Source organism: Tiliqua scincoides, chromosome 8, assembly GCF_035046505.1.
Source record: "Tiliqua scincoides isolate rTilSci1 chromosome 8, rTilSci1.hap2, whole genome shotgun sequence".
NCBI lineage: Eukaryota > Metazoa > Chordata > Lepidosauria > Squamata > Scincidae > Tiliqua > Tiliqua scincoides.
This window is the reverse complement of record NC_089828.1, coordinates 16,461,057-16,486,704: the sequence shown is the minus strand read 5'-3', so window position 1 is coordinate 16,486,704 and position 25,648 is coordinate 16,461,057. Positions and strand designations below refer to the sequence as shown.

The following is a 25,648-nucleotide window of genomic DNA, read 5'->3' as shown; positions in this document are numbered from 1 at the left end:
GTGTAATAGCCATTAGGCCAGCGATTTTCAACCTTTTTCATCTCACGGCACACTGACAAGGCACTAAAATTGTCAAGGCACACCCATCAGGTTTTTGATAATTGCCAAGGCACACCATGCCTTGCTGTCAGTGGGGGCCTCATAACCCTATTGGCCCTACTAATAAATGACCTTCCCTCAAATTCATGTGGCACACCTGTGGACCATTTGCGGCACACCAGTGTGCCATGGCACAGTGGTTGAAAATGCACAGGCTGCATTAGGCGTTTCAACACACCTGTCCAATGCTGAATATGTTGCTTTATAATCCACCGGCATTCTGCATCAAGACACTTCTTTAGTCTAAACCTGGATTCGCTTTGTACCCACTTGTGGTAAGCAGTGAAATGCTTGCATGACTTTTCAGGCTGTTTCAAGTGTTTACAGTCACTGGACCAGCACAGCCAAGCAAAGAGTTAGCAGTGGCACTGCCTGGAAACCTTTTTGCAGCAGAAGCAAAACAAAACCTTTTTGGGGCTTTTAGAATAGATAAGCCGACCACCACTCAGCCTCTTTTTGCTGCCTAAAACTCTTCCAGCAAACATTTGTTGACAAATGAATTTTGATTTCATCTGGAGCAAAAGTCATATCCTTGGTTTCATTTGGCCCTTTGGAAACATCGATATCTACAAATGCAAGCTGCAATATCTGTGGCCACAATGCAGGATCAGAGGCACTCTTGCTAGATATGATGTGTAGTACGGGTTCCTCCCTCTGCTCCACTAGGGCTCTCATCAGAAGACTGGCTTCTTGCTGACTCCTAAATTCATGGAAACTGGATCACCAAGTGCTTGTGTCCATCACAGGTTGAAGAGACCACTATTTCAGCAGGCCAGAGAAACTCCTGCAGTTGAGTCTGTTGCTCAGCTTTACACGTTCTGTTTTGCTTTTTAGAAGGTATTTTCACAACTATGTCAAGTCAAGCTATGAAAGAAAACTAGCAACACAGCAATCTTCAAAAACACCCTGGAGTCAGCTGGGCTTCTACTGTAGACAGGGCTAATTACATTTTCCAACAGACATCTCTTCCTCAGCTTGGGCCTCTGGGATGCAGGGCTGCTAACCCTGATGGAAGCTACCTAGAGGGTCATTCCCCATCCCCGGTAATATTGGAAATTCCTAGAGAAGTTTGCTTTTAGTACTCTCCTGGAGAACAATTCTTATTCTTGGAGATTGGCAAGCCCACCAGGAAGGGTGGAACCAGCTTAAAAAAAGGAGTAATGAAAGGAAAAACATGGAGAGAAGGAAAAAGAAGATATAGCCAAGAAGGTTCCAGAACTGAAGCAGGGAGCCACTGGAGAAAAACAGCAAATGCAGGCAATTCATTCTGGACTTTTTTCACAGGGGTTGGTGGAAAAGTGTGGCAGCTATAGGGCCTGCTACACTGCTAGGCAGAGTTGGGGGGGGCAGGCAATCGCCCCACACATAGTTAGCATGAGATGATCAGCTAAGCATTTTATATATGCAGATCTAGCTTTTTTTTTTTTTTTAGCTATGAAACACACTGTACATTAAGAGAGGGTGCAAACAAAACATGTGTTGGAGGGAGGCCCATAGGGTTAACACTCGGCCTTCAAGGTTCCCCGAGTTTCAAAAGGCCCTATTGCCAAGTTTTGCCATCTTGTACAAGCCACACAATTTGGAGGGGGACCAAACTCGCATAACCTGTGAAGCACACCAAAGGCGTTCCTTGCCCAGAGTGCTGTTAATCCCAGGGCTTGCCTTGCCATACTGCATCTGGGTCTGGATCTCCGCCAAGAGAGCAAAGCCATCTCTGTGACTCAAACGTTGGAGAAACAGACGGACAGGACAAGCAGAGACAGGCAGAGGAGGGCAGAAGTTTGAGCCCCCTCACCCTAAGAAAAGAGGGAGGGAGTCCTCCTATTGGAAACTGTTAGGTGGTTGAACCTCCCCTCCCCCAGCACTGTTCTGTTTTGGTTCAAACGCACTTTGGGGGCAGCTATGAATCCCGCTTGGACCCTCTACATCCCATGAGTGCAAACTAACACAACCTTGTGCAGTCTCCAACTCTCCAATAGAGGAGGGTTCCCCTCCCCCATCTTCCTCCTCCCAACTGCATCATTGCAAGAGTGGGGAGAGGAAGGAAAACTATTTCTGGAAGGGGCAGCATTGGGGTGGGAGGGGATCCCAGAGGGCATCCAGTCTGACTCGGAGCCCAGCTATTCCTGGCCTGGCAGGGACATGGAGTTGCCATGTTCCAGGCATTTCAAAGGCTCCATAACACTGTCAAGGTCTGCTGCCCTCCAAGAGGCAGGTTTTTCTGCCCCCCCCCCCCAGAAGCCATCAGCTTGGCAGGGAGGGTATCCACGGGAACGCCAGCCAGCCACGGGTCCGCCGAGCACTCGCTGACAGGCTCTCCATCCTCATCCACCTCCTTCCCATAACTTCAAGCACAGCTCTTTGTGGGCGCTGCCCCGACGTGTGCCAACCAACCAAGCCACCCCGCAGCACCAAGCGAGCATCCTCTCCCGAGGAGAAGCCTCATTTCTAAAAAGAAAAGACTCCGGAGGTCAAACACAAGGCACCCTCTGCGACTTCCCCATCTCTAACGGCATCGGAGAGACAGCACTCTGCACACGCTCAGGAACACGCGCTACGCTCTCCCCATCTCTAACGGTATGGGGTGCGACCACTCTGCACACGCTCAGAGACACGCGCCGCGCCCTCTCCATCTCTAACGGCAAGCTTGGGGGTGCGACCACTCTGCACACGCTCAGAGACACGCGCCGCGCCCTCCTCATCTCTAACGGTATGGGGGGGCGAGAGCCCTCTGCACACGCTCAGAGACATGCGCTGCGCCCTCCCCATCTCTAGCGGCATGGGGGGAGAGCATCATCCCTCCCCATCTCTAACGGCGTGAGCGTGAGAGCCCTCTGCACACGCTCAGAGACGGGCTGCGCCCTCCCGAACTCTAACGGTATGGGGGGGGCGAGAGCCCTCTGCACACGCTCAGAGACACGCGCTGCTGCTCCCATGGAGGTTTGACGCGCTGCAGGGCTGAGGCTGTCACCCAGAGAGGTTCAGGGGAATCTGCTTGGAAGGAGCCCCGTCGGGGGAGCGGGGAGACTGAAGTGCTGGGGGTGCTTCTGCCCAGCTCAGCCTCCCCTTCCCCTCTGAGTCCAGCCTGGCTCTCTCCCCCAGAGCTTGGAGGAGGCACGGAGGACGCCCCTTCCAGCCCGCGCAGGAGCCACAGCGGCAAGGCACTTACCCGCGAGGCTTGAGAAGAGCAGCTCCGCTGAACTGGAGCAAGGCAGGACTGGGCAGCCCGTCGAGGGCTGAGCCCTTATATAGCCGCGAGGGGTCGCGTGCGGGGACCATTATGCAAATGAGGTGCCTTGGCCCCGCCCCGACCTCTTCTTCCTGGGCCGGCTGCGACGGGACGGACGGCACACTGGGCAGACGTGCGGGCGGCAGCGAGGACGGTGGAAGGGCTGGAGCACAGCAGAGCACAGCGCAGCAAGGTAAGGGGGAAGAGGTGCTTGCAAAGGAGGGCTTGCCTTCCCTCTGGGGAGGACTGCAGGTGCAGCGACTGTCCATGGGACAAGGCAGTGGGGCGTGTGTGTGTATCAATGTCAGTGCCAGTGCCAATCTTTTCTCTGCCCTGCCCAACATCAGCTCTGTGCATGAGAGAGCGAGAGATGGTAACGATCCTAAGAAGCCATGCGCAGGAGCCACTAGATCTACCAGTCCTGGAATATCTCACAAACCCCCTAAGGATGCCCATGGACCTGGCTCAGATCTCCCCCCACAAAAAAGCATGCAGCCATTCAGACATGGCTTGCAGTCTAGAATGATAGCAGCTCCCATGCATTGCCTTTTTAATCCAGCTATCCTCATTTCAGAAACAGAGAGAGCTTATTAACATTTAACATTTATTTTTCCTCCTTATTGCATGGAGATGGAATTCCCCCCCCCCCCCGAAATAATTCTGTAGCCTGCTGCTATTGTCCCATCTGCACCCATGCAGAGAATGTTATGTGGCTGGCTGGTCCATAGTTCATTCTCACCTCTCAGTCATGCTGCTTTACCTGTTTCAAAAGCTATGCTGGTTTCCCCTTCCCCACCACAGGTTCATCATATATAGCATGAAGGGCAAAGACTTGTTCCTGAACATGCAGGAACCGTGACCCAGTAGGACTCAAACCCAGGTGTTCTTCAAATTACACTTGAAGATTTTTTGAAGTGTCATATGCCCCCTTATCGAGCAGGTGTATTGTAAGGGGGAGCCAGGATTGACTGCTGGTGCCTGTCGACAAAAGTACAGTCGCAACCCAAGTTGCCACCCTTGACATGGCCCCAAGTTTCACCACCACTCCTAACTCAGCTTTCCTAACCCACCAGTGGATTTCTGTAGCTCCCCAACCCATTCACTTGGGCTCACAACCAGAGGCTGACTTCAAAAGAATGTTCTGAATTTGTTATTTTTTTTTTTGTTTCAACACTTGTAAATATGCACACACCTCAGTGTGACTCAGACAGGTTGACTCTTTCAAAATGTCTTTATCCAGTATAAATAGAGTCGCTCAAGCTTTTTTCTTTTCGTTATCTACACCCTTTCAGATTCATATGTGGAGCCTGTGACTTGAGGGTGTGACCTTTGACAAACTCGGTCAGCATTTTGTGAAAGAGTTATGATGACAGAAGTGCATGGTTTTTGCTAAGTGCTGTGACAGTCACTAATAGCATTTGTCCCTGTTGATACTTATTGAGGAATAAGGATGGGATATGCGGAGGGATCTCCTGGCAGGCCAGAATTATGTTAAGATCTACATGCCAACATAGTTTTGCTAGAGAGAAGAAAGAAAGGGATTAAAGCAGTGTTCCCAAACTGTGGGTTGGGAAACACCTGTGGGGTCACAAACTGATTTTTGGTGGGTTTCGAAAAGTTTTTGAAACATTTAAAAAAGCACCTCTCAAGCACCCTTGCCTGGTTTGCAGAAGAAAATTGTTAGCTGGAATATTACCTGTGGTGGTATGATGTAATCATCACACCTCCAAATTAAAATCTCACTGTTTCCACTTTTCTCTAGTAATTGGTATGCCATAGATCAGTGGTTCTCCAACTTTTAGCACTGGGACCCACTTTTTAGAATGAGAATCTGTCAGGACCCACCAGAAGTGGTGTCATGACTGGAAGTGACATCATCAAGCAAGAAAATTGCTTGATGGGCCCAATCCTAACCAACTTTCCAACCCCAGTGCAGCTGCAGTGCAGACCCTAGGTGAGGGAGCAAATGTTCCCTTACCTTGTGGACATCTCCATAATTACCCTCCCACCACAGGATGCAGTGCAAACCCCATTGGCATGGCTACACCATAACTGGAAAGTTGGATAGGATTGGGCCCTTAGGCTGCAATCCTACCCACGCTTACCCAGGAGTAAGCCCATTTATTATCATTGTTAAAAGCATATATATAGTAGCCTGTTAAAAGTACAGATGTTATACATCTGTTTTCCTAAATGCAGTCACATACCACAGTAGCATCAAGTCTAATATATTACAAATAAAATATTGAAATGAATGGAGAGCCACCTGAAATAGGCTCATGATCCACCTAGTGAGTCCCAACCCATAGTTTGAGAAACACTGCCGTAGATCATGTGTGAACCCAGTTTCAGCCTTCTGTGTGACATGGAAGTCTCTAACTGTACATCTTGCTTTCCAGTTAAGCCTTCTGGATAACCTAGAATAACTGAAGGGGGAACAGTCCTTGAACTCAATTTCTAGGGAGAGTCTCTAGCAAACGTCTACACACACATACTATTTGTAAGGTCCTTAGCAGCCTTGGGAGTACAGGACCCTGATTATTATTAATTAATAATTTATTTATTATTTTTAATACTCAAAGTATTATTTCTTCCTAGATCTCTTTTTTTGTCAGTGGTCATTTTTAAAAGTGGGTTCAGATGCTAAAAAGTTTGGGATGCACTAGGTTAAAGTAATGGCCAAACAGCTTCTATGCCTACAGCCTTCTTCAGAACCTATGGAACTCACTGATGCAGGATACTAAGCATTTATTCTTTCTAAAAAAAAAATAAATGTTTTGCTAAATATAAGGAGGATAGGTAAGTTTGAGCTGACAGTGACATCAGTGAATGAGAAGGGCAACTTCATCAAGACTCCTCCTGTGAGGGGCAACTATCCAAACAGTCCTACTATCTGGTAACTAACTTAAATACGTCCGCACGAAACATTCACAGATCCTTACCCAGTTTATTGTTGCTTCCACTTCCTTTCCCTTCCATGTTGCCTCCAAGCACTGATTTTCAACTGTGATCTTCTTGGGGCAGGAACTTCTTGTTGCTTGTAAACTGTCATGTACATCAGTGATGCAATAATGAATAAGAGGTCTGTGGGCAGCTGCAAGCCGTTGTTGCCAGCAAGTGCAACCTTTGGGTCCAAAGGGAAAACACACACTGAGAGCCTCTGCTAGTTGAAAGGAGACAATGGAGGCGGCCTGGTGGAAAGATTACAAGTGAGTGACCAAGAGCACAATCCTATGCTTGTCTACTCAGAAGTAAGTCCCATGGACTTCAGTGGGGCTTACTGTCAGGAAGTGCACAGAGGGTTGCAGCCCAAGTTTGCGCCCAAAAGCAAAGGAGATCATTTTGAAGAAGTAACAGGGTTTTCAATTAGAGGGGGAAGGCTGGTGGCCCCTTAATGAAATCACAACCCTCATCTGTCGCTCACAGTTATAGCCAAAGCTGGACTCTTGTACCTCCCTCTCCTTGTCATTTGACCTTTCTTGTTGACTGTTGGCAACCTTCAGTCTCGAAAGACTATGGTATCGCTCTCTGAATGGTGGTTCTGGAACAGCGTCTAGTGTGGCTGAAAAGGCCGATTTGGGAGTGACAATCCCTTCCACACTGGGAGCAAGTGCAGTCTGTCCCTGGTCTGTCTCCCTGGCTCTGGGCCTTCCTTCTTTGCCTCTTTGCTTCAGACTGTTGGCCAAGTGTCTCCTCAAACTGGGAGGGGCCATGCTGCACAGCCTGCCTCCTAGTGGGACGCTCAGAGGCCAAGGTTTCCCATCTGCTGAGGTCCAATCCTAAGGCCTTCAGATCCCTCTTGCAGATATCCTTGTATCGCAGCTGTGGTCTACCTGTAGGGCTCTTTCCCTGCATGAGTTCTCCATAGAGGAGATCCTTTGGGATCCGGCCATCATCCATTCTCACGACATGACCAAGCCATAATTTCTGGTGTTCTTCTGAGAACTGTAGTAACCACTGAAGATGTATGGAATGCAAGTTACTCTTGCAAAAGGAAATCCAAGGATGCAGTACAGGAATCTCTGGGTAGGGCAAGTATACTGGAATCTTTGGGTAGGGCAAGCTTACACTGAAAACACAGTGTAGGAGTTCATCAGTTAACTTGGTGCCCTGGAGAGGAATTAAAGGAATGAGGTATAATTGTTCCGTTCCGAGCAGGGTGACCAGAAGCAATGGAGGACAGAGTGCCTATACCTTTAACCATTGTATAGAAGAGGGAATTTTGGAAGGTACAGCTTTTAAAGCCTTTCCTTATTGAGCTGCACCTGTCAAAATTTCCTCTTCTATACAATGATTAAAAGTATAGGCACTCTGTCCTCCATTGTTTCTGGTCACCTGGTTCCAAGGCACCAGACAACATCCTCATGTCAGATCTCACGTAGATGTGCTTAATCAATGGGTAGCCAACCTGTTACACGAGAGCTGCAGGTGACATGGGCAGCGAAGCATTGCAGCACACCTAGGTAGAAGCAAGAAGACTCATTAGCCTGGCTATGGCACAGTGCCAAGGTTATATTCCCATGCTGCTGCCAGCATTCCTTCACGACAGGCAGATTAACACCACCATTGGCAGATTAACCAATCACCATTGCCAATCACCATTGCCAATCATAGGCAGATTCACACCACCATTGGTAGATTAACCAATCACTATTGCCAATCACAGATTGCCAATCACCATTGGCAGATTAACACCATGCCATGTCTATTTACTGCTGCATTTCTATCCCACCTTTTGTTCCCCATACCTCAAGATAGCTTCCTTGGGGCTGCTAGGCAGTCACCCATCCAGGCACTGACCCCACCTAAACCTCCATAGCATCATCAAGGTGGCTGGATCATAGACCTTCAGACCATAGCCTAGGTCCTTATTAATGTATGCATTTAATGATGTTCAGCTCTCTCTTGACCTAAAGGTTGGCCACCTTTGACTAAAGTACTGGAGTATTTGAGGAACACAGATTTGAAAAAGAAAATTTGTGTACCCTATACAGAACATATATGCGTACAACATAACGTGTGTATTTTTTTTTTGTGAATGAATGATACCTTAAAGCCACACTGTTTCTGCTGCACAGGGAAAAACAGAAGCATTATTTTCTGACCTAAAATATCCAAAGTCAATCCTGGCTACATTCCCAAATGGTTGATTCTAATTCTGTTTTGGTAGCACAATACACTTAATCCATAATTGCTACTTGGAGGATGAGATTAAATAGGTTCTGCACAAATTCCACATGACTGCTATGTAGCATAGATTTTGACAACAATTTGGGTCTCTGAGGTTCCACTCCTCTTCTTAGCGGGCCTGCACAGTGCAGCACTCCTGATGCAGCCCCACTGCATGTCTCCCATGTGCCGGCTGGTCTCCCATGTGCCAGCTGGAGACCAGGCTACCAGGGAGAGGTTAGTAATTTTTTACTTACCTCCTCTGCTGCTTCCTGGCCCCCGGTGGGTCTACTCAGATTTCACCGGCTTTATTGCTAGCATAGATCTGTTAGGCCAAATGGGGTATGCCTGGCCTGGGGAAGGCTGCTGCCAAGACCCACCCCCCTGACCTGCCCACCACTGCAGGGCATACCTGCACCTGTGTCATCAGCAACAAGCTGCATGCTGCAGAGCAACTTGTGCAATGGGGGCCTATGCAATGTGATGGTGGATTATGAGATCTGCTAACACATCGCCAAGATAGGATTGGGCCATAAGAAACTCATCTTCCATGACTGTAGAAGATGTTTAAAGAAAGTAGCTATCCCTCATGGTTACATATTTTTTTAAAAAATTCCACCTTGAATCTGTACTCGTTTCTGACCCATGTGAAATTTGAGAGTATCGTTGAGGAAATACATAGTTTGCCTTTCCATCACCCCTGACTAATTCTAGTTCCCTTTGGAGAGGAAATAAATGCTTCCTTCCCAAAAGAGGCCAGGCAGTAAACTGGGACGTGACTTCCTGGTGTTTCATCACTGCCCAGGCTTGTAAACAACAGTACGTAAAAATCAGCTCTCAAGGAAAACTGGATAGGTATCTGTGGGCAGGTGGGCTATACAGATTTTCTGGGGGCTTATAACACGTTTGGCTTTATTTGTGACAGGCTGTCTGCTGTCCCAAGATTTTCCCAATCTAGTGGAAATGGGAACCCAGAGGATAGGATTCTGTTGTCTTTTTTCTCATTGCGGCTTAGTACAGTATAGCTCTTTCTTACCACACACAGGATGAGGTGTCTTCAAGGAACTGCATTGACCATTTCCTTATAGCTTGAACCTTAGTGCTGGTGATTACTCAAGGCTATTGCCCTTCGCTTAGGAACTCCAGGATGCCCTCCTCTTCATGGCCCAGTGTCTCATGGATGATCTCTGCATCCAAAGCAAACAATGAGCGTTGCCCATGTTTCCAGTAGACCAAGGAAAATCCCTGCTTGTATCTTGCTATCTCCTCCTGCCTGCACTAAGACAGACCAGTTTTTCTTCTTCTTCCCGCAGATCTATTGCACCATCCCCTTAATGTGGCGAATCATTCTCAGGGATTGTTGATTGCTTCTAATTCCCACATTTCAGCAGCCTGCCTTTCCGCAGCTTTGCAGAATATAGTGTCCCATCAGCTTAGCATGTGTCACATCATTCACAAGACCAGTTCAGAATCTGCTGGGGGGAGGGGTATCTCTTGCACCAATTCACTAGGTTAAAAACTGGTGAGTAAATAGCTTAGGCAAAACAGCTTATGATGAAAGAACATAGTGAATTTGCTATTTTCTTTACTGGATGAAGTTCTGCCTTGCAGATGGAGGGGTTGCCCACCATCCACCTCTGCCTGCCTGTTTCCATTGGGCCTCCTCCCCCTCCCAGAATGTGAAAGGTTAGAGGGGAATGGAGTGGAGGAGGAAGTGTGAAAAAAAAGAGAGAGTGGTGAGCTAGAGAGCTTCGGAGACTCCCTATTTAACCCCTGCTAATTAACCCCTGCTAATTGGGTAGGAGGCACTTTTTCAAGTGGGTGCTCCTTTTTTAGCAGGGGGAGAGTAACTGGCCCATCTCACCACAGCAGTGTCTGTTGTAGTGGCTGTCTGCTGGTGTTCTTTTTGCATCTTTTTAGATTGTGAGCCCTTTTGGGACAGGGAGCCATTTAGTTATTTGATTTTTCTCTGTAAACCGCTTTGTGAACTTTTAGTTGAAAAGCGGTATATAAATAATAATAATAATAATAATAATAATAATACTTCTGCTCTGTTGTCCTTTTCCTTTTGTAATCTAGGGAGGAGAAGGAGGCAGTGAGTGCCACATGCCTGGAGGGGCACATTTGACACACTGCATCAAGTGCTGAGAAGCCTGTGGCTGGCTTTGTTAGTATTTATTACCTGCGCATCTCACACTTTCTCAATATAGAATATATAAACTAATATAAATACGTTTTTTTAAAAAAGTTGGACCAGTCTTGGCCATTTTGGTACAGTACTACGCAATTTTCAGATGTCACCTGCCACTCCTCAGGTATCCCATGAGGCTTTGTGGATCATCATGCCGCAATTAGGCTTCCTCCATCCCCCCATAAATGAATATAAAGCATCACATTGTAACTTTCCATAATGACCACCATATTTGGAGAATATCTTTCTCAAGACTGTATAGTAAATTTCAGAATTCAGATGGCCATAGGAAGGCTCCAGGTTAGGTTCAGTTGTGACCCCACTCCAGCTGAAACATGCATTTCAACTTTTGGAATGTGAAACAAAGTAAGGCCCCAATCCTATCCAATTTTCCAGTGCCAGTGGGGTGTGCACTACATAAGAACATAAGAACAGCCCCACTGGATCAGGCCATAGGCCCATCTAGTCCAGCTTCCTGTATCTCACAGCGGCCCACCAAATGCCCCAGGGAGCACACCAGATAACAAGAGACCTCATCCTGGTGCCCTCCCTTGCATCTGGCATTCTGACATAACCCATTTCTAAAATCAGGAGGCTGCGCATACACATCATGGCTTGTACCCCATAATGGATTTTTCCTCCAGAAACTTGTCCAATCCCCTTTTAAAGGCATCTAGGCTAGACGCCAGCACCACATCCTGTGGCAAGGAGTTCCACAGACCGACCACACCCTGAGTAAAGAAATATTTTCTTTTGTCTGTCCTAACCCGCCCAACACTCAATTTTAGTGGATGTCCCCTGGTTCTGGTATTATGTGAGAGTGTAAAGAGCATCTCCCTATCCACTCTGTCCATCCCCTGCATAACTTTGTATGTCTCAATCATGTCCCCCCTCAGGCGTCTCTTTTCTAGGCTGAAGAGGCCCAAACTGCATCTTGTGATGGAGGGGCAGTCCCTGGGGCCTTTCCAGGTATGGGATCTTGTGTTTCCTTACTACGGGGCTGCATTGTGGCTACACCAGAGCTGGAAAGTTGGATAGGACTGGGCCCTAAATCTGGCAAATTCTAGAGAACCTGTCTGCTTTTCCTCCAAAGTAATCCCAATCATTTCATAAGCTGTTTTTCTCCTCTCATATGTGCCCCTTTCCTTTCCCCATACTTCCCCCCCCCCCGAATGCCGGGTTTGCTTTAAGCCAATTGGACCAACTGGTTCCCGCACCTAAGGGCACCCTCCCACACTAGAGTAATCTAGTCTTGTATGCAGTTATATATTAAAGTGTGCTTAGATTCATGCATTAACTCTCATGCATTTTTAAAGTGCACATTTTGATTGTTATCCGTTCTACTATAGAGATATAAATTTTATTTATGTCTCTAAGATTCTACAAACCTTAGCTGTGAACCTGGAACCCTGCAAAAAATTAGGCCCCGTAGATCCTAAGGCTGTCCCCAGTAGCATAGCTACAGGCGGAGCACAGCACTAAGTTTTGGAGTGCACCTCAATGCGCAGTGTAAGCTGACACCCCCTTTGCCATTGGAGCCATTCCTGGCTGTGAGAGCAAAGTGGAGGAGACACCTTCACTTTGCTCTCGCCTTTGGGAATGATGGCGAGGGACAGCTTATACAGCGCACCGAGACACCCTGCAAAACATAGCGCTGTGACTCCCCGGAGGTATGCTACTGGGTGGCCCTGTTCAAATGCATACATTTTCTTTAAATTAAAGCAAGCAGCAAATTGACCATTCCGCACTGCAGCTTGGTTATCTCAGTTTAATCCTCCAGAGATGATCCCACACTCCAGATTTGATCTTCCCCTTAAACCACACCACTGCCACCACATCAAGCTGCTTGGCAAGGGAAGCCTCCCAGCTCCCATTCCACTCCTGCCAGCTTGCATTCTGAAGTATCCTCAAAAACCTGCAACTGGAAATGCCTCTTTTTCTGGACTCACAGGAAGATGCCTTAGCTACTTGAGTTAGATCCTTGACCCATTTAGCTGTGCATTGCCAACAATGACTGGCAGTAGGTTTCCAAAGATCAGTGGCATTGCTAGAAGGTTGTGGGCCACACCAAGTGACATATGGGGGGGGTGACATCACTACTCATCAAAATTTTTAAAGTTTTGGTATTTTCAAATAATGCCATCATGTTATATATCAATCGGTGCGTAATTTCATGCAGAATGCAATGAAATAAACTGTGTTGAAATATCTATATTCAATCAAAAGTTGTAGTCAAGAAACCAACAGATGATATATCACCATGCCCACCACCCGGGGCGTTTGGGAGGAGGTCCTTCACAGAGACGATGCGGTGGCTTCCCACACCGGGTGACGCAAACCGTAGTGGCGCCACTGCCAAGGATTCAGACAAGAATTTTTCTCTCCTCTTCCTGGATACACTGAGAATTTAAGTGGGATTTTCTGCATGCAATGCAAATGCACTACCACTGAACTACAGCCCCTCCTTGAACTGTAATTTCTTGACTTTGTGGATAGCTGCACCCAGCGCAACGTCTTAGGCCCAGAGATCATGTAGTAAGACATATACTGTAGATGCCTCTTGCTGTCATTCATACTTACAGTTAATTATAGGAGGCTAGTCCCATGTATAATTATTTGCAGAGGCAAAACAGAGCTGTCAAAATTCAACCTTACACTGGATCCTTTTTAAAGAAACAGAGAGGTCTTCATTGCAATTGCATTATTTCTGCTACCTGGAAGGTATTCATTCAAGCAGCAGGTTTAGAATATCCATAATCCAGTTTAATTAGATTTTTTTTCTTCTCAAATGTATCCATCCAATTCATGGATGGTGATCTTTGTATAGCACAAGTAAAATTTCAGTGCCATCCATATTTACAGCTTGGTTGTGCAAACTATATTCTGAGATTCATCAGGTTCTGTGCAAATTCTACATGACTGCCACACTGCATAGAGTTTGGTAAAGATTTGGATTTTGGGGAATTCCCTCTTTCAAGTGTGTCTGTGTGTGTTTAAAGCAAGTAACTAGTCCTCATGGTCACAGTGAAAAACATGGCCAAAAAAATTGTATTGTTGAACCCTCAGGAAAAGCAGGGAACTTAGACTGTCCTGCCCTGAATAATTCCTTGACTGTCCCCACAGCTTCTAGAAGTCCTTTATCCCTAAGCAGCCCACGTCTCTTTTTCTTCTGATTTTTTTGCTGAGATATTCCAAATTCTGTGGAAGCCTAAATACTGCCACCCTAATAAAACTGCAAATTAGGCAAAATTATAAAATGTTTTGTAATCTTAATTGGAGCTCATAAATTGGATTCTCTTCGGGCAACATTTAAATATTTGGGATTCCCCTTCAGCTCTGCAACTTGCAGGCCAGGTGGAAAATTAGTGCATGAGTCAAGACAACAGGCAGCTACTCTTACTGTTGTTGTTGTTCTGTCGTCATCGCCAAGCTACAAAGGGATGAGCTGACATGCCCAGATATGAAATCGCTGTCAATGTGGCTGACATAATTAGTCCCCAAATAGAAGCATCCCTCATTGGGCAGCCAATATTACCCCACCACCCTCTATTGAAGATCCACATGGGTCACTTCACAGTGTGATGCAGTGAGAGGGTGGCGGAAGCACCCGTGCTGTTCAAGGACCCAACAATCCTGATGCTTGTTGCAAGCCCTTGAGTAGGCCATCACATTTTTACCCCCAAACTATACTTGAAACAGGCCTGATTCACACATCGAAGCTGCCATGTGGGTGGCCCTTGAAATGCAGTGAAATGCATCCATGTGGAGGATGCGGTGTCAGTAGGGGCTGCATGCTTTAAATGCCTGAGCTTTCCTCTGCAAAGCAGCAGTGGGAGGAATCAAAAGGAAGCAGAATAATGGTGGCAGGAGAGGATACTTCACCCTTCCCCACTGACAACTTTTCTGCTGCAGCTCTTGACTTTATGCCACTTCCACCCTACAGGATGTTCTACACCCATGCTTGCAATCTGAAATGTATATTATTATTATTTATTAGATTTTTTCACAGTCTGGTATTTTGGCTGGTTTATTTATCCAGACATCGAGTCCTTCCCAAGGACCTGGGATGCCTAGTTTTTATCCTATAAATACCGTCGCCAAATGTAAGCTGTTCCCAGTAACGCTGTTTTTTGCAGTTGATTGATGGTAATTTCTGTGGCCCCGATGCTGTTCAGGTACTCTTCAAGGTGTTTTGGAATAGCACCGAGGGCACCAATCATCACTGGGATCACTTTGGTCTTCTTCTGCCACAGCTTCTCAATTCCAATTTGTAAATCTTTGTATTTTGTTATTTTTTTCCTGCTCTTTTTCTTCCACTCTGCTCTCCCCTGATATTGCTAAATCGATGGTTTTGACTTGTTTTTCTTTCTCCTCAACTACAGTCATGTCTGCTGTATTGTGCGATAGATATTTGTCTATCTGTAGTTGGAAATTCCATAATATTTTGGCATCTTCACTTTCAGTGACTTTTTCAGTTTTATAATCCCACCAGTTTCTGGCTGCAGGTAGCTTGTATTTTTTACAGATGTTCCAGTGTATCTTTGTTGCTACCTTGCCATGCCTTTGTTTGTAGTCCGTGTGATCTTTTTACAGCAACTAATTAGGTGGTCCTCTATTTCACCTTTCTCTTTACAGCACTTGCTGTTTGCTGTTTTTTTTTTCCTACTTTTGCTTTTATTGCATTTGTTCTTAATGCAGCCATTATTAGACCCTTGGTTTCTTTCTTCAGGTCGCCTTTTTTGAGCCACTGCCAGGTCTTGGTGATGTTTGTTTTTCCAGTAATGCCTCGTAAATATTGTCCACGCAGTGGCTTATTTTCCTACTTTTTGCTCGGTTCTTTATTTGTTTTTTATAAGCCTGCTTTGTTTCATTGATATTTAATAATTTCTCATTGTTAATCATTTTAAGTGCATCCTCTTGGTCATGCTTTATATTCTTCTGCCTCTACCTCTGTATTCTTCTACCTCTTATATTCTTCTACCTCTACCCTTTCTTCCTCTATTGTTTGATGGACTTGCAACATTCCTCTTCCACCTGAGCTGCGAGGGAGATACAGTTTGTCCATATCACTGTGAGGGTGGAGAGCATGGTTGATGGTCATTATTTTCCTGGTCTTATGGTCTATTGTCTCTAGCCCTCCCTGTATCCAGTCTACTGTTCCTACAGTGTATCTAATGACGGGTATAGCCCAGGTGTTCATGGTTTGTATAGTGTTCCCACAGTTAAGTTTGGACTTTAGAATTTTAACTTCAGTATGTATTTGCCTGACATATGCCCAGATATTTATAATGTTCTTTGTCATCCAAGTCTTAGTATTGTTTCCATTGGGCAATTCTATTCTTTCAGTTTTTATTATTTTCCCTCTATTCATTATTAAGGCAGCACACATATCTAGTTCAAACTCCACTGCAATATCATTACTATATATATGAAAGGTGTTTATTAATGATTCTATTTCAGATTGGGACTTTCCATATAACTTCAAATCGTCCATGTAGAGCAGATGATTTATTTTATTTGATGTTTGCTGTCTGAGGCCTGTTTTATTTAATATTTGTGAAAGTGGAGTCATAGCAAAAACAAACAGCAGAGGTGACAGTGAGTCCTCCTGGACAATGCCTCTCCTGATGTTCACTTGACCAAGAGTCTCACCATTGATTGTTAACTGTGTACTCCACATGCTCATTGCCTTGTTTACAAATGCCTGAATATTTTTGCTGACACCTTCTATTTCTAAACAGTTTAATATCCATGCATGAGACAACAAGTCAAAGGCCTTCTTGTAATCAATCCATGCAACACGTAGATTTGTTTTTCTCTTTTTGGTATTTTGTAAAATCATTTTGTCAATCACCTGTTGATTTTGTAAAATCATTTTGTCAATCAATTGTGCCTCTGGTGTTTGAGCAATTTCCCTTCTGCTCAGATGGGAGCTGCTTATTAACAGGTGTTACTTCATCTGCTATTATACAAGTTCATAATTTAAACATGGTTGGCAGGCAGATTTATTGGTCTAGAATTATTTGGAACTGCACCTTTTGCTTTCATTATGAGGTGAATTTTGCCAGTTGTTAACCATTGTTCAATATTACCTCCTTGCAAAATATGATTAAACTGTTTTGCTACGTGCTTATGGAAATTTGCTAGATGTTTAAGCCAAAAGCCATGCAGTTCATCACCATCTGGTGCAATCCAGGTGATAATAATTGTCGTTGCAGTCCAATATTGCAGTCGGATTACTGGTGCAGCCCATGTGATTTATTATTATTATTATGAGATTTTTGCACAGTCAGGTTTCTTTTATTGACTGGTTTGTTTTATCCAGACATCAAGTCCTTCCCTAAGACCTAGGATGCCTGTTTTTTTTTTCTATTTTGCTATTATAAATACCTTCGCAAGATGTAAGCTGTACCCAGTAAAGCTGCTATTATTATTATTATTATTATTATTATTATTATTATTATTATTATTATTATACCACTTTTCAGCAGAAAGTTCACAAAGTGGTTTATATAGCACAATAAATCAAGAAATGGTTCCCAAAGGGCTCACAATCTAAAACAAGATGCAGAAGAGACACTAGCAACAGCCACTGGGAAAGCCACGATGCTGGTGTGAAGAGGGGGCAGTTGCTCTCCCCCTGCTAAATATAAGAGGACACCACTTTAAAAGGTGCTTCTTTGCCCACTTAGCAGGGGATATACGGAGCCCGTTGGAAGGGAGTACATGGGAAAAGGAACTGGCATGGAAAGGGTTTAAAGCTCTCTCCCTTACCACCTCTCCACTCCAAACAATTCCCTCCCACCCAACACCATTTTGCAGTAAGAAATGGGTTGCCAGGCTTGTTTAAACTGTATATGTGTTAAATAGTGACACCCATGATCTCTAAACAATCTGAACAAATGTTTCGGTTTCTTCAGCGAATGAGGGCTTGCCTGGTTGAAAATTGCTAGAATTGCACAGATATTCTGAATTTACTTATTATAACCTGCAATGACCCTTTCTTGACTTTCAGGAAACAGTTCCTGAGAAATGTCCCTCACAGGCAATCCTGAGTTTGGAACTAAAATCTGGCATCCTGGTTTGCTTTGGCTTGTCCTGGCTGGCTTATGGCACGCCACTGGTAAGTAAATTTAATTTCCACAAGCAGTTAGAACAGAATGCTTCTGATACCTGCTAATCCGCAAAGAAAGTGACAAAATTAATTGTGGTCCTGGGCTCAGTTAGAGATGGCTGTCACATGTTCTGGCCACTGTGTGGAGCCATTATCATAGAGTCATGTTATCAACAGTTTCCACATGCCAGCATTGGTGGGGGAATCTGTCCTTTTCCTCTTTGTGATAATCCAAATGGTTTTGGTTTCCTTAATGGCTGTTTCTGGCTTATTTGTTCTCAGGTGCCCAACAGAATATCCACTGGGAAACTGAGCGATATGATGGCTGGTATAACAACCTCATGTATCATACACACAATGCGGCAGGTGAGAGCTGAGATGAGACTTTGAGACCTGTGATGGTGTTGCAGATGTTAGGAGCATGCTGGACCCAGCCTGTCTGTGAGTCCATCCAAGGCAGTTGTGTCAGGTGATGGATTGGCATGGTGGTACCCACCTCCACCGGTCTTCTTCCTTCTGCTCCCTGGATTCCAAAGGGTGCTGGAGAGGAGACGGGTGGGCTAGAGTGTCTCCAAAAACAACCACAGTCAGGGGTGGCCAACCTGTGTCATGGGTACCACTAGTGGCATGCGGACCCTAAGTGGCACACGCAAAGTTGCCTTTCATGGCTGCAGCAGCTGATGCAGGGCTCCATGGCTATGAGTGCACAGCACTTCTCCCAGCATGAAGCCCAGAAAGGGAGCAATGAGGCCTGGGGCTGTGCGAAGATAGCTGAACAACAATAATACAAAATAATAATAACAGAGACTCAATAGATCGCATTGGGCCAGCGAAACCACCCAAGCAGGTCTGGAGAGGGCCAAAATTAGGCAAAGTGGCACATTCAAGATTCTGTACATTAAAAATGACACATGGCGTGCTGCAGGTTGGCTACCCCTGTTCTAGATAATTGAGTCTCCCAGTGTGCCCAGGTGTCTCACACCTGACTGGGGGCCCAATCCTATCCAAATTTCCAGCACCGATGCAGCCACGATGCAGCCCGGAGGTAAGAGAACAAATGTTCCCATACCTTGAGGAGGCCTCCAAGACTGCCTCCCTAACACAGAAAACAGTGCATACCCCATAGGCGCAGCAGCACTGGCTCTGAAAAATTGGATAGGATTGGGCCCTAATTGAGTCTCAGGAAAAGCTGCAGAATGGACAGATTTGAGTGGTTTAAACTGGCTAGAGCAATGGTTCTCAAACATTTTAGCACTGAGACTCACTTTTTACAATGTCGAGACCCAGCGGAAGTGATGTCATTAACCTGGAAGTGATGTCATGGCCAGAAGTGACATCATCGAGCAGGAAAATTTTTAACACCTCCATGCAGCAAAATCAAATTCAATTAAGTAAATTAAAAGTTTACAATAAGTATATATTAATGCATTTATTTAGAATAAAGAAGAACCCTCCTAACCCTCCCAAGCAGTTGCTGATTTGTTTAAAAAAAAATCCCCAAACATCCCCAAGGCTGCAATCCTATCCATACTTACCCAGGAGGAAGGCCCATTGACTCTCATTGTTAAAAGCATATACAAAGTAGGGTGCAATCCAAACCCACTTTCCTACACCAACATAAGAGCAATGCAGCTCTGAGATAAGGGAGCAAACATTCCCTTACTTTGAGGAGGCCTCTGTGAGTGCTACCAACTGCAGGATGCTGCACACATCCCATTGACACAGCTATGCCAGTGCTGGAAAGTTGGTTAGGATTTGGGCCACAGCCTGTTAAAATTACAGATCTGTCATATTTCCCCAAATGCAGTCACATATCATGGTATCATCAAGTCTGCTATATTAAACATAAAATAGACATTGAATGGGGACCTGTCTGAAATTGGCTCAGGACCCACCTAGGGGGTCCCTACCCACAGTTTGAGAAGCACTGGGCTAGAGCTTTGAGATTAAGATCTTTGGCTTTCATTTTTTCACACCTTTGACTTTGCTTTAGAGTTGTGTTGATTGTTCTGTGTGTGCTTTCTTTTCTAATTGTGAGCAGTGCATCAAGATTTTTTTTTTTTAACATAAGCACATTTTAATAAATAAAGGCAGTGTTTGGCCCTTGTGCTTTCCTCCATCCCTGCAGTGCTATGATGGGAACATCTCTGAAACTACTCCATCCCCCAGGTTTATTAGGCCAGAGATAGTCATTAGTAGAAAAATAAGTGGGTGCAAATAGCAGTCTTCTTCCTTTCAATATGTTGGATCCTCCCCTTTAAGCTTCTGGTAGGATGTAAAAGTTTCTCTGGTGCTTTCTGTTTCTTAAGGCTGCTATTATTATTATTATTATTATTATTATTATTATTATTATTATTATTATTATTATTATTATTATTAATAAACAGTATTTATATACCGCTTTTCAACTAAAAGTTCACAAAACGGTTTACAGAGAAAAATCAAATAACTAAATGGCTCCCTGTCCCAAAAGGGCTCACAATCTAAAAAGATGCAAAAAGAACACCAGCAGACAGCCACTAGAAAAGACACTGCTGGGGTGAGGTGGGCCAGTTACTCTCCCCCTGCTAAAAAGAGGAGCACCCACTTGAAAAAGTGCCTCTTACCCAATCAGCAGGGGTTATTCTGTTTGTTTGTTCGTTTAGCAGTTGGATTAGGGCAAAGAGTGGCTTTCTGATTGACAGAAAAGCCAGCTCTCTGCACAGCCATGCTTTTTGAGGGCAAGGAGGTTGCTTTATGGCTGCACATCTGGATTTTCAAATGTAAAAATAATTTCCGCCTAAACTCAGTCTTAGCCAGAACACTATAGATGTGTCACAACTGCGTCGGGTATGCTTCCACAGCAGACGTGTCTCTCTTTGTCTCTAACCTTAAAGGAGCAGCATCCCTGTCTCAGGGATGGTACATGAGAAGTGATGGCTACACTTTCATGAAGGCCCTTTTCTTGTTTCTCAAGAGCCTTCCAGCATGCTTGCCATGCCCAGGACCTCACTGCAACTTGACATGTCGATTTGACAAGGTGATAAGTGATAGGGGGACTCAAGATGGCACGCCAGGCTGCATTTTTAGTGCCTGGCCTCTCTTAGGTCCCTGCACAACTTGACAAGTTGATTTCATTCTATCAGGATCCCGGATGTCGCGACTGCTTCCTGCAAACTTTGCAGATGGTGTCTACCAGGCCCTGAAGGAACCGCAGGTCCCCAATGCACGTGAACTCAGCAACCTGGTGGCAAAAGGGAATTCGGGACTGCCCTCCGAGAGGAATATCACTGTGCTGGGCGTCTTCTTTGGTAAGCTGACAACTCTATATAGGGTCCTAGCTAAGGGACAGAGCATCTGCTTGGCATGTAGAAGGTGCCGGGTTCAATCCCTGATAATTCCAGATAAGACTGGGAAAGGCCCTGTTCTGGGCCTGATCTGAACCCTGGAGAGCAGCTTCCAATCTGTGTAGACAATATTGAGCTACAAAAGCCAAAGGTCTGATTCAGTATAAACAGCTGTGTATGTTGATATGCTGTGTAGCATGGAGACTGTAATTCATGTGATCCTGTTAATCATGCACCTGGATTATTGGGCCGTCCCCAAGGAAACTACCAGCCCCTTGGGCTACAGGACTTGGTGTCTTCTCTTGATAGAGTTGTTGTGTCTGCTCCCTCTTAAAGGTTTTCAGCTCCAAAACTCAGATTGATTTGGCCACTTAGTCCAGTTTTCCCCAGGTTAACTGATTGCATTTCCTAATATGAGCTTAGTCAGATATTTCTTTCTGCTTTTGCCTGAGGCATTCTTGGAGCTCAATCCCTCCCCCAGCAGGCTGTGGGTTTCTCAGTGGTCATCACTTCATTCTGGCTAGGGAGCAGGAAGAAGAAAGAGGAAATCATTAAGATGATTATTTCCTTCTTAATTGGCACTCATTCAGAACCACCTGCACCAGGCTGGAGGAAATCCTCAGGTCTAAATGTGGATCGTTAGAGTTAGGTACAAAGATTACACACAGATTATTCAGCATGACTAAAATAGATACACAGAATATGATCTCTTCTTACATCATGTGCTGCTAAGAGATTGCCTGCGGGGATAAGTAACTATATACTGTAACTAGGCTTAAGTAAACATACATGAAATAATTGCACATTTCCCGCGGTCTTTCTTTGTACCTACTTCCCTGTCCTTTCTCTTTTGTGTCTCTCTTTCAGCCTTTAGGAATGGGAACCTGCCTTTTCATTCTAGTATATGCATTGATAGTGCTGTTGTTGTTGTTGTTTGTTGTAAGAGCCCACTGAGGCTAGGGTTGGTCCAAGATCTCCCAGTCCTTGAGGTAGCCAAATGTTGCATCTCTTACACAGTGGCTTGCCAGCTGTCTCTGCTCCCCCCCCCCCCGCCTTGGTCCCTGGATTCAAAAAGGAAGAGGGGAACCACGTGAAAGAGGAAATGCAGAGGAGAAGAGAGTGGTGAGCTAGAGTAGCCATCTCCAGACTGCTGTATCCTGGAAAAACCATTCCTGTCCTGACCGGTGCTTACCATCCTGCCACAGCACTGTGTCTTTTCCCGCTCCATTACTGTACAGGGACGCTCTGGGCAGTCACATCTATTGCCCAGTGTCCCAGCAGGATGTCCAGGCAGACACGAATGCCCAGAGCATCCCTGTACAGCAGTTGAGTGAGAAAAGACACAACGCTGCGGCAGAACGGTAAATGCCTCTCATGGGGGAGGGGAATTAGGCAAGGCGCCAGATCCAGCCCACACCGCCGCTCTGAGTTTGTTGAACTGAATTTCAAAAGTATTGTGGCTGGGCGTGCCAGTGTGTAACCCACCCTGTTGTTTTCCTTTGGATGTCTGGCAGGTTTCCATCTGCTCTCGGAGGTCTTGGAGACCCACACAATTGGCTGCCCTACCGAATTCCTAAACATACCCATTCCTCAAGGGGATCCCGTGTTTGACCCATCTGGGTCAGGTGATGTCATCTTGCCCTTCCAACGTATGCAGTGGGCTTTCGGAACAGGCCAAAGTCCCAACAGTCCACGGGAGCAGGTACTTAGCCGTGCAGTGTCAAAGGATTTCACTCCTCACATGTTAGAGCGCTATAGAGTATATCACAGAATGCAGGATGTGAGTCAGAGGATTAATGCAGCTTTAATGTGCTCAGGAGAGGGACCTCATGAAATCAGTAAGGATGGTTGGGATATGGGAGAACAACAGCATGTAACAACCTCTTCTTAATAACTCAACTGCTTATTTCACTATCCACTCACACGGGATTCTGCCGCAAGAACCCGATGTGCTCCGTCTCTCATGTGACCTTCTTCAAATGGTTACCTTCTTAGGCTGCCCCTTAAAGAGGCACTGCATGACAGCATCTGCTTCCCCAGTCAGCGTTATGACATGGTTTGCTCAGATTTTCAAAGCAAAGATGCCCCTTGAATAGGGGAGATACTGGAACAAATGACACAGAACGGCTGTTTTAATGTACTAAGAACATAAGAACAGCCCCACTGGATCAGGCCATAGGCCCATCTAGTCCAGCTTCCTGTATCTCACAGCGGCCCACCAAATGCCCCAGGGAGCACACCAGATAACAAGAGACCTCATCCTGGTGCCCTCCCTTGTAATGTACTGTACTGTAATGTACTGTACTGATTTACTCTGAGTCGGAAAGAGCCAATGCATCCCAGTGGCCATTATGTGCCATTTGGTTTAGTCTACTCCAAGTGCTCCACATACAGGGCTTGAATAAGGCCATTACCTTTTCGAAAAATGCTTGGAATCCCCAGGACTACCTTCATACTGCAGACAAAACAACTCACCCTCTTGCACTTAAACATCAGCAGCCTTCAAAGGAGACATTATTTTAATCATGATCTTTGCAAGTACTGGCATTAAAAAATGCTAAGTAGAAGCAAGATCAGGCTCCCCAGTGTATCAGAACCATGTTGAGCGGGGCTTTACCCCACTCCTCACTATGGTCCTGATCAGGATTGGGCTTCTCATATCGGCTGTTTTTCAAAGGGAAAATGTTTCCATTGGTACTAATGGGAACTTTTTCCCCTGGAGAAAAAGTGAGTGGTATGGGTTAAAGCTTCTTTCCCCCCCCTTGCAGTCCCAATACACAGGGGGCCTTACCGAGCTGCTCTTTAGCATTAAAAAAAATAAAATAAAACAAGTGCATGGTTGCCACGATTTTATGCTTAAAATCAATTATGTAATCCTATGTGCACTTCAAAAGAAATCCCATTTGGAACAATGAGGATTATTCCCAGGTACGTGTGCAAAGGATTTTCAGATCTAATAACTTTTTTCTGTTGTTAAACAGAAGTATTTTGTATAAGAAAGATTTGTTGAAATGAATGGGATCTGCACAAGGAGATTTGCCAGGTTGTCCTCCTGGCAAGTTCAAATCTCCTGGCCATTAACTGTTATTAGTATTAATATTTATGTACCGCCTTTCAACAAAAAGTTCACAAAGCAGTTTACAGGTTAAATAAAATAAGTAAATGACTCTCTGTCTCAAAAGGGCTCAAAATCTAAAAAAAAATTTTTTGTAGAGTCACTATCTTTGAAAATCTGTTCTACTGGTCATCTGCTGCGTCTCTCACTAACCCACCTGCACCAATTCTCTACCATTCTCTCTCTCTCTCTCTCTCTCTCTCTCTCTCTCTCTCTCTCATCAGATAAATGGAGTGACAGGTTGGCTGGATGGCAGTGCCATCTATGGCTCATCGCATTCGTGGAGCGATTCTCTGAGAAGTTTCTCGGGAGGGTTGTTGCTTTCTGGAACACAACCGAACGTCCCCAAGCAGACCGAAGCAAGCAGTTTAATGTGGAAGGCTTTGGACCCATCCACACAACGGGGTGGACCACAAGGGATCTTAAGTAAGAAAGCATTTAATTAACTGCACTTGCTCTTTGCAGTCATGATTTTCTTTTTACAGTGAGGTAGAGGTATGGACTTTGTTTTTACACTAGATAGCATTCAAGAATGTGATTCTCCAATTACAATCTGAAGTTGATGCAGAATACTCTATCCCCTCCTGGTGCTGTGTGTGTACACAGGCCAGTCCGTGGACTTCTTGGAACTCCTTTCAGTCTGTACAGAGGCTAAACCCTGGGGCTGCCCCAGGAAATGGTAAAAGTGCCTTCAGTATTTTGTTAATCACAGTAGGTGACACCACCCAACTACCAACCTGGGCATTTCTGACTCAGATTGAGTCCAAAGGGAAAGTTAAACAATGGGCAAGAATCTTTTCCACTGTTTTTCTGGTGAATGAGGAAGGCGCACCCTTTGCCAAACCACAGATTTTATGATCTGAAGAGGGCTGTAAAGTTTAATGTCCAATTTTCAGTACAGGATTTGCATATGAGTTTGACAAGAGTCTTCCTCATGTCTATTGCTTCTGACATTATGACAGTGATATTGTTTCCCATGCCCTTATGGCACCTTACCTGTTTTCTTTGGAAGAACCAAACAAGATGTGGTTTTTATCACGTCTTCGTATCCCACGCTTGGAAGCAATTCTTGTTTTCAATCAAGTACTGTCATGGGTGGCCATAAAAACATAAGAAAAGCCCTGCTGGATCAGGCCAAGGGCCCATCTAGTCCAGCTTCCTGTGTATCACAGTACCCTGCCAGATGCCTCTAGGAGCACATAAGGCAACAAGACACCTGCATCCCAGTGGTTCCTAAACTTTGTTGACTTGTGGCCCCCTTGACCTGCTGGGTCACATTGATCAGGCAGGGAGCACAGATGCATGTGGTTGGAAACAAGACATGGAGAATCCCAAGCATGAGATTCAAAGACATGTTGTAAATCATCATGTCTAGTTTTTACTATATGGTGTTATGCACATTCCC

At 45.3% G+C, this 25,648-nt stretch overlaps 2 protein-coding genes across 2 annotated transcripts in view; one reads left to right on the top strand and one right to left on the bottom strand.

Moving 5' to 3' along the window:
* The window catches only part of DUOXA2 (dual oxidase maturation factor 2), a 34,834-nt gene that overhangs the window by 6,000 nt on the left and 3,186 nt on the right, over nt 1-25,648 (bottom strand). The window lies entirely within an intron of this gene.
* The window catches only part of DUOX2 (dual oxidase 2), a 59,766-nt gene continuing 37,497 nt past the window's right edge, over nt 3,380-25,648 (top strand). The window contains exons 1-5 of the mRNA XM_066635448.1: nt 3,380-3,521; nt 18,085-18,168; nt 20,928-21,092; nt 22,643-22,830; nt 24,468-24,669. Of these exons, the coding sequence (XP_066491545.1) occupies nt 3,380-3,521; nt 18,085-18,168; nt 20,928-21,092; nt 22,643-22,830; nt 24,468-24,669 (781 nt within the window). The remainder of the gene's footprint in view (nt 3,522-18,084; nt 18,169-20,927; nt 21,093-22,642; nt 22,831-24,467; nt 24,670-25,648) is intronic.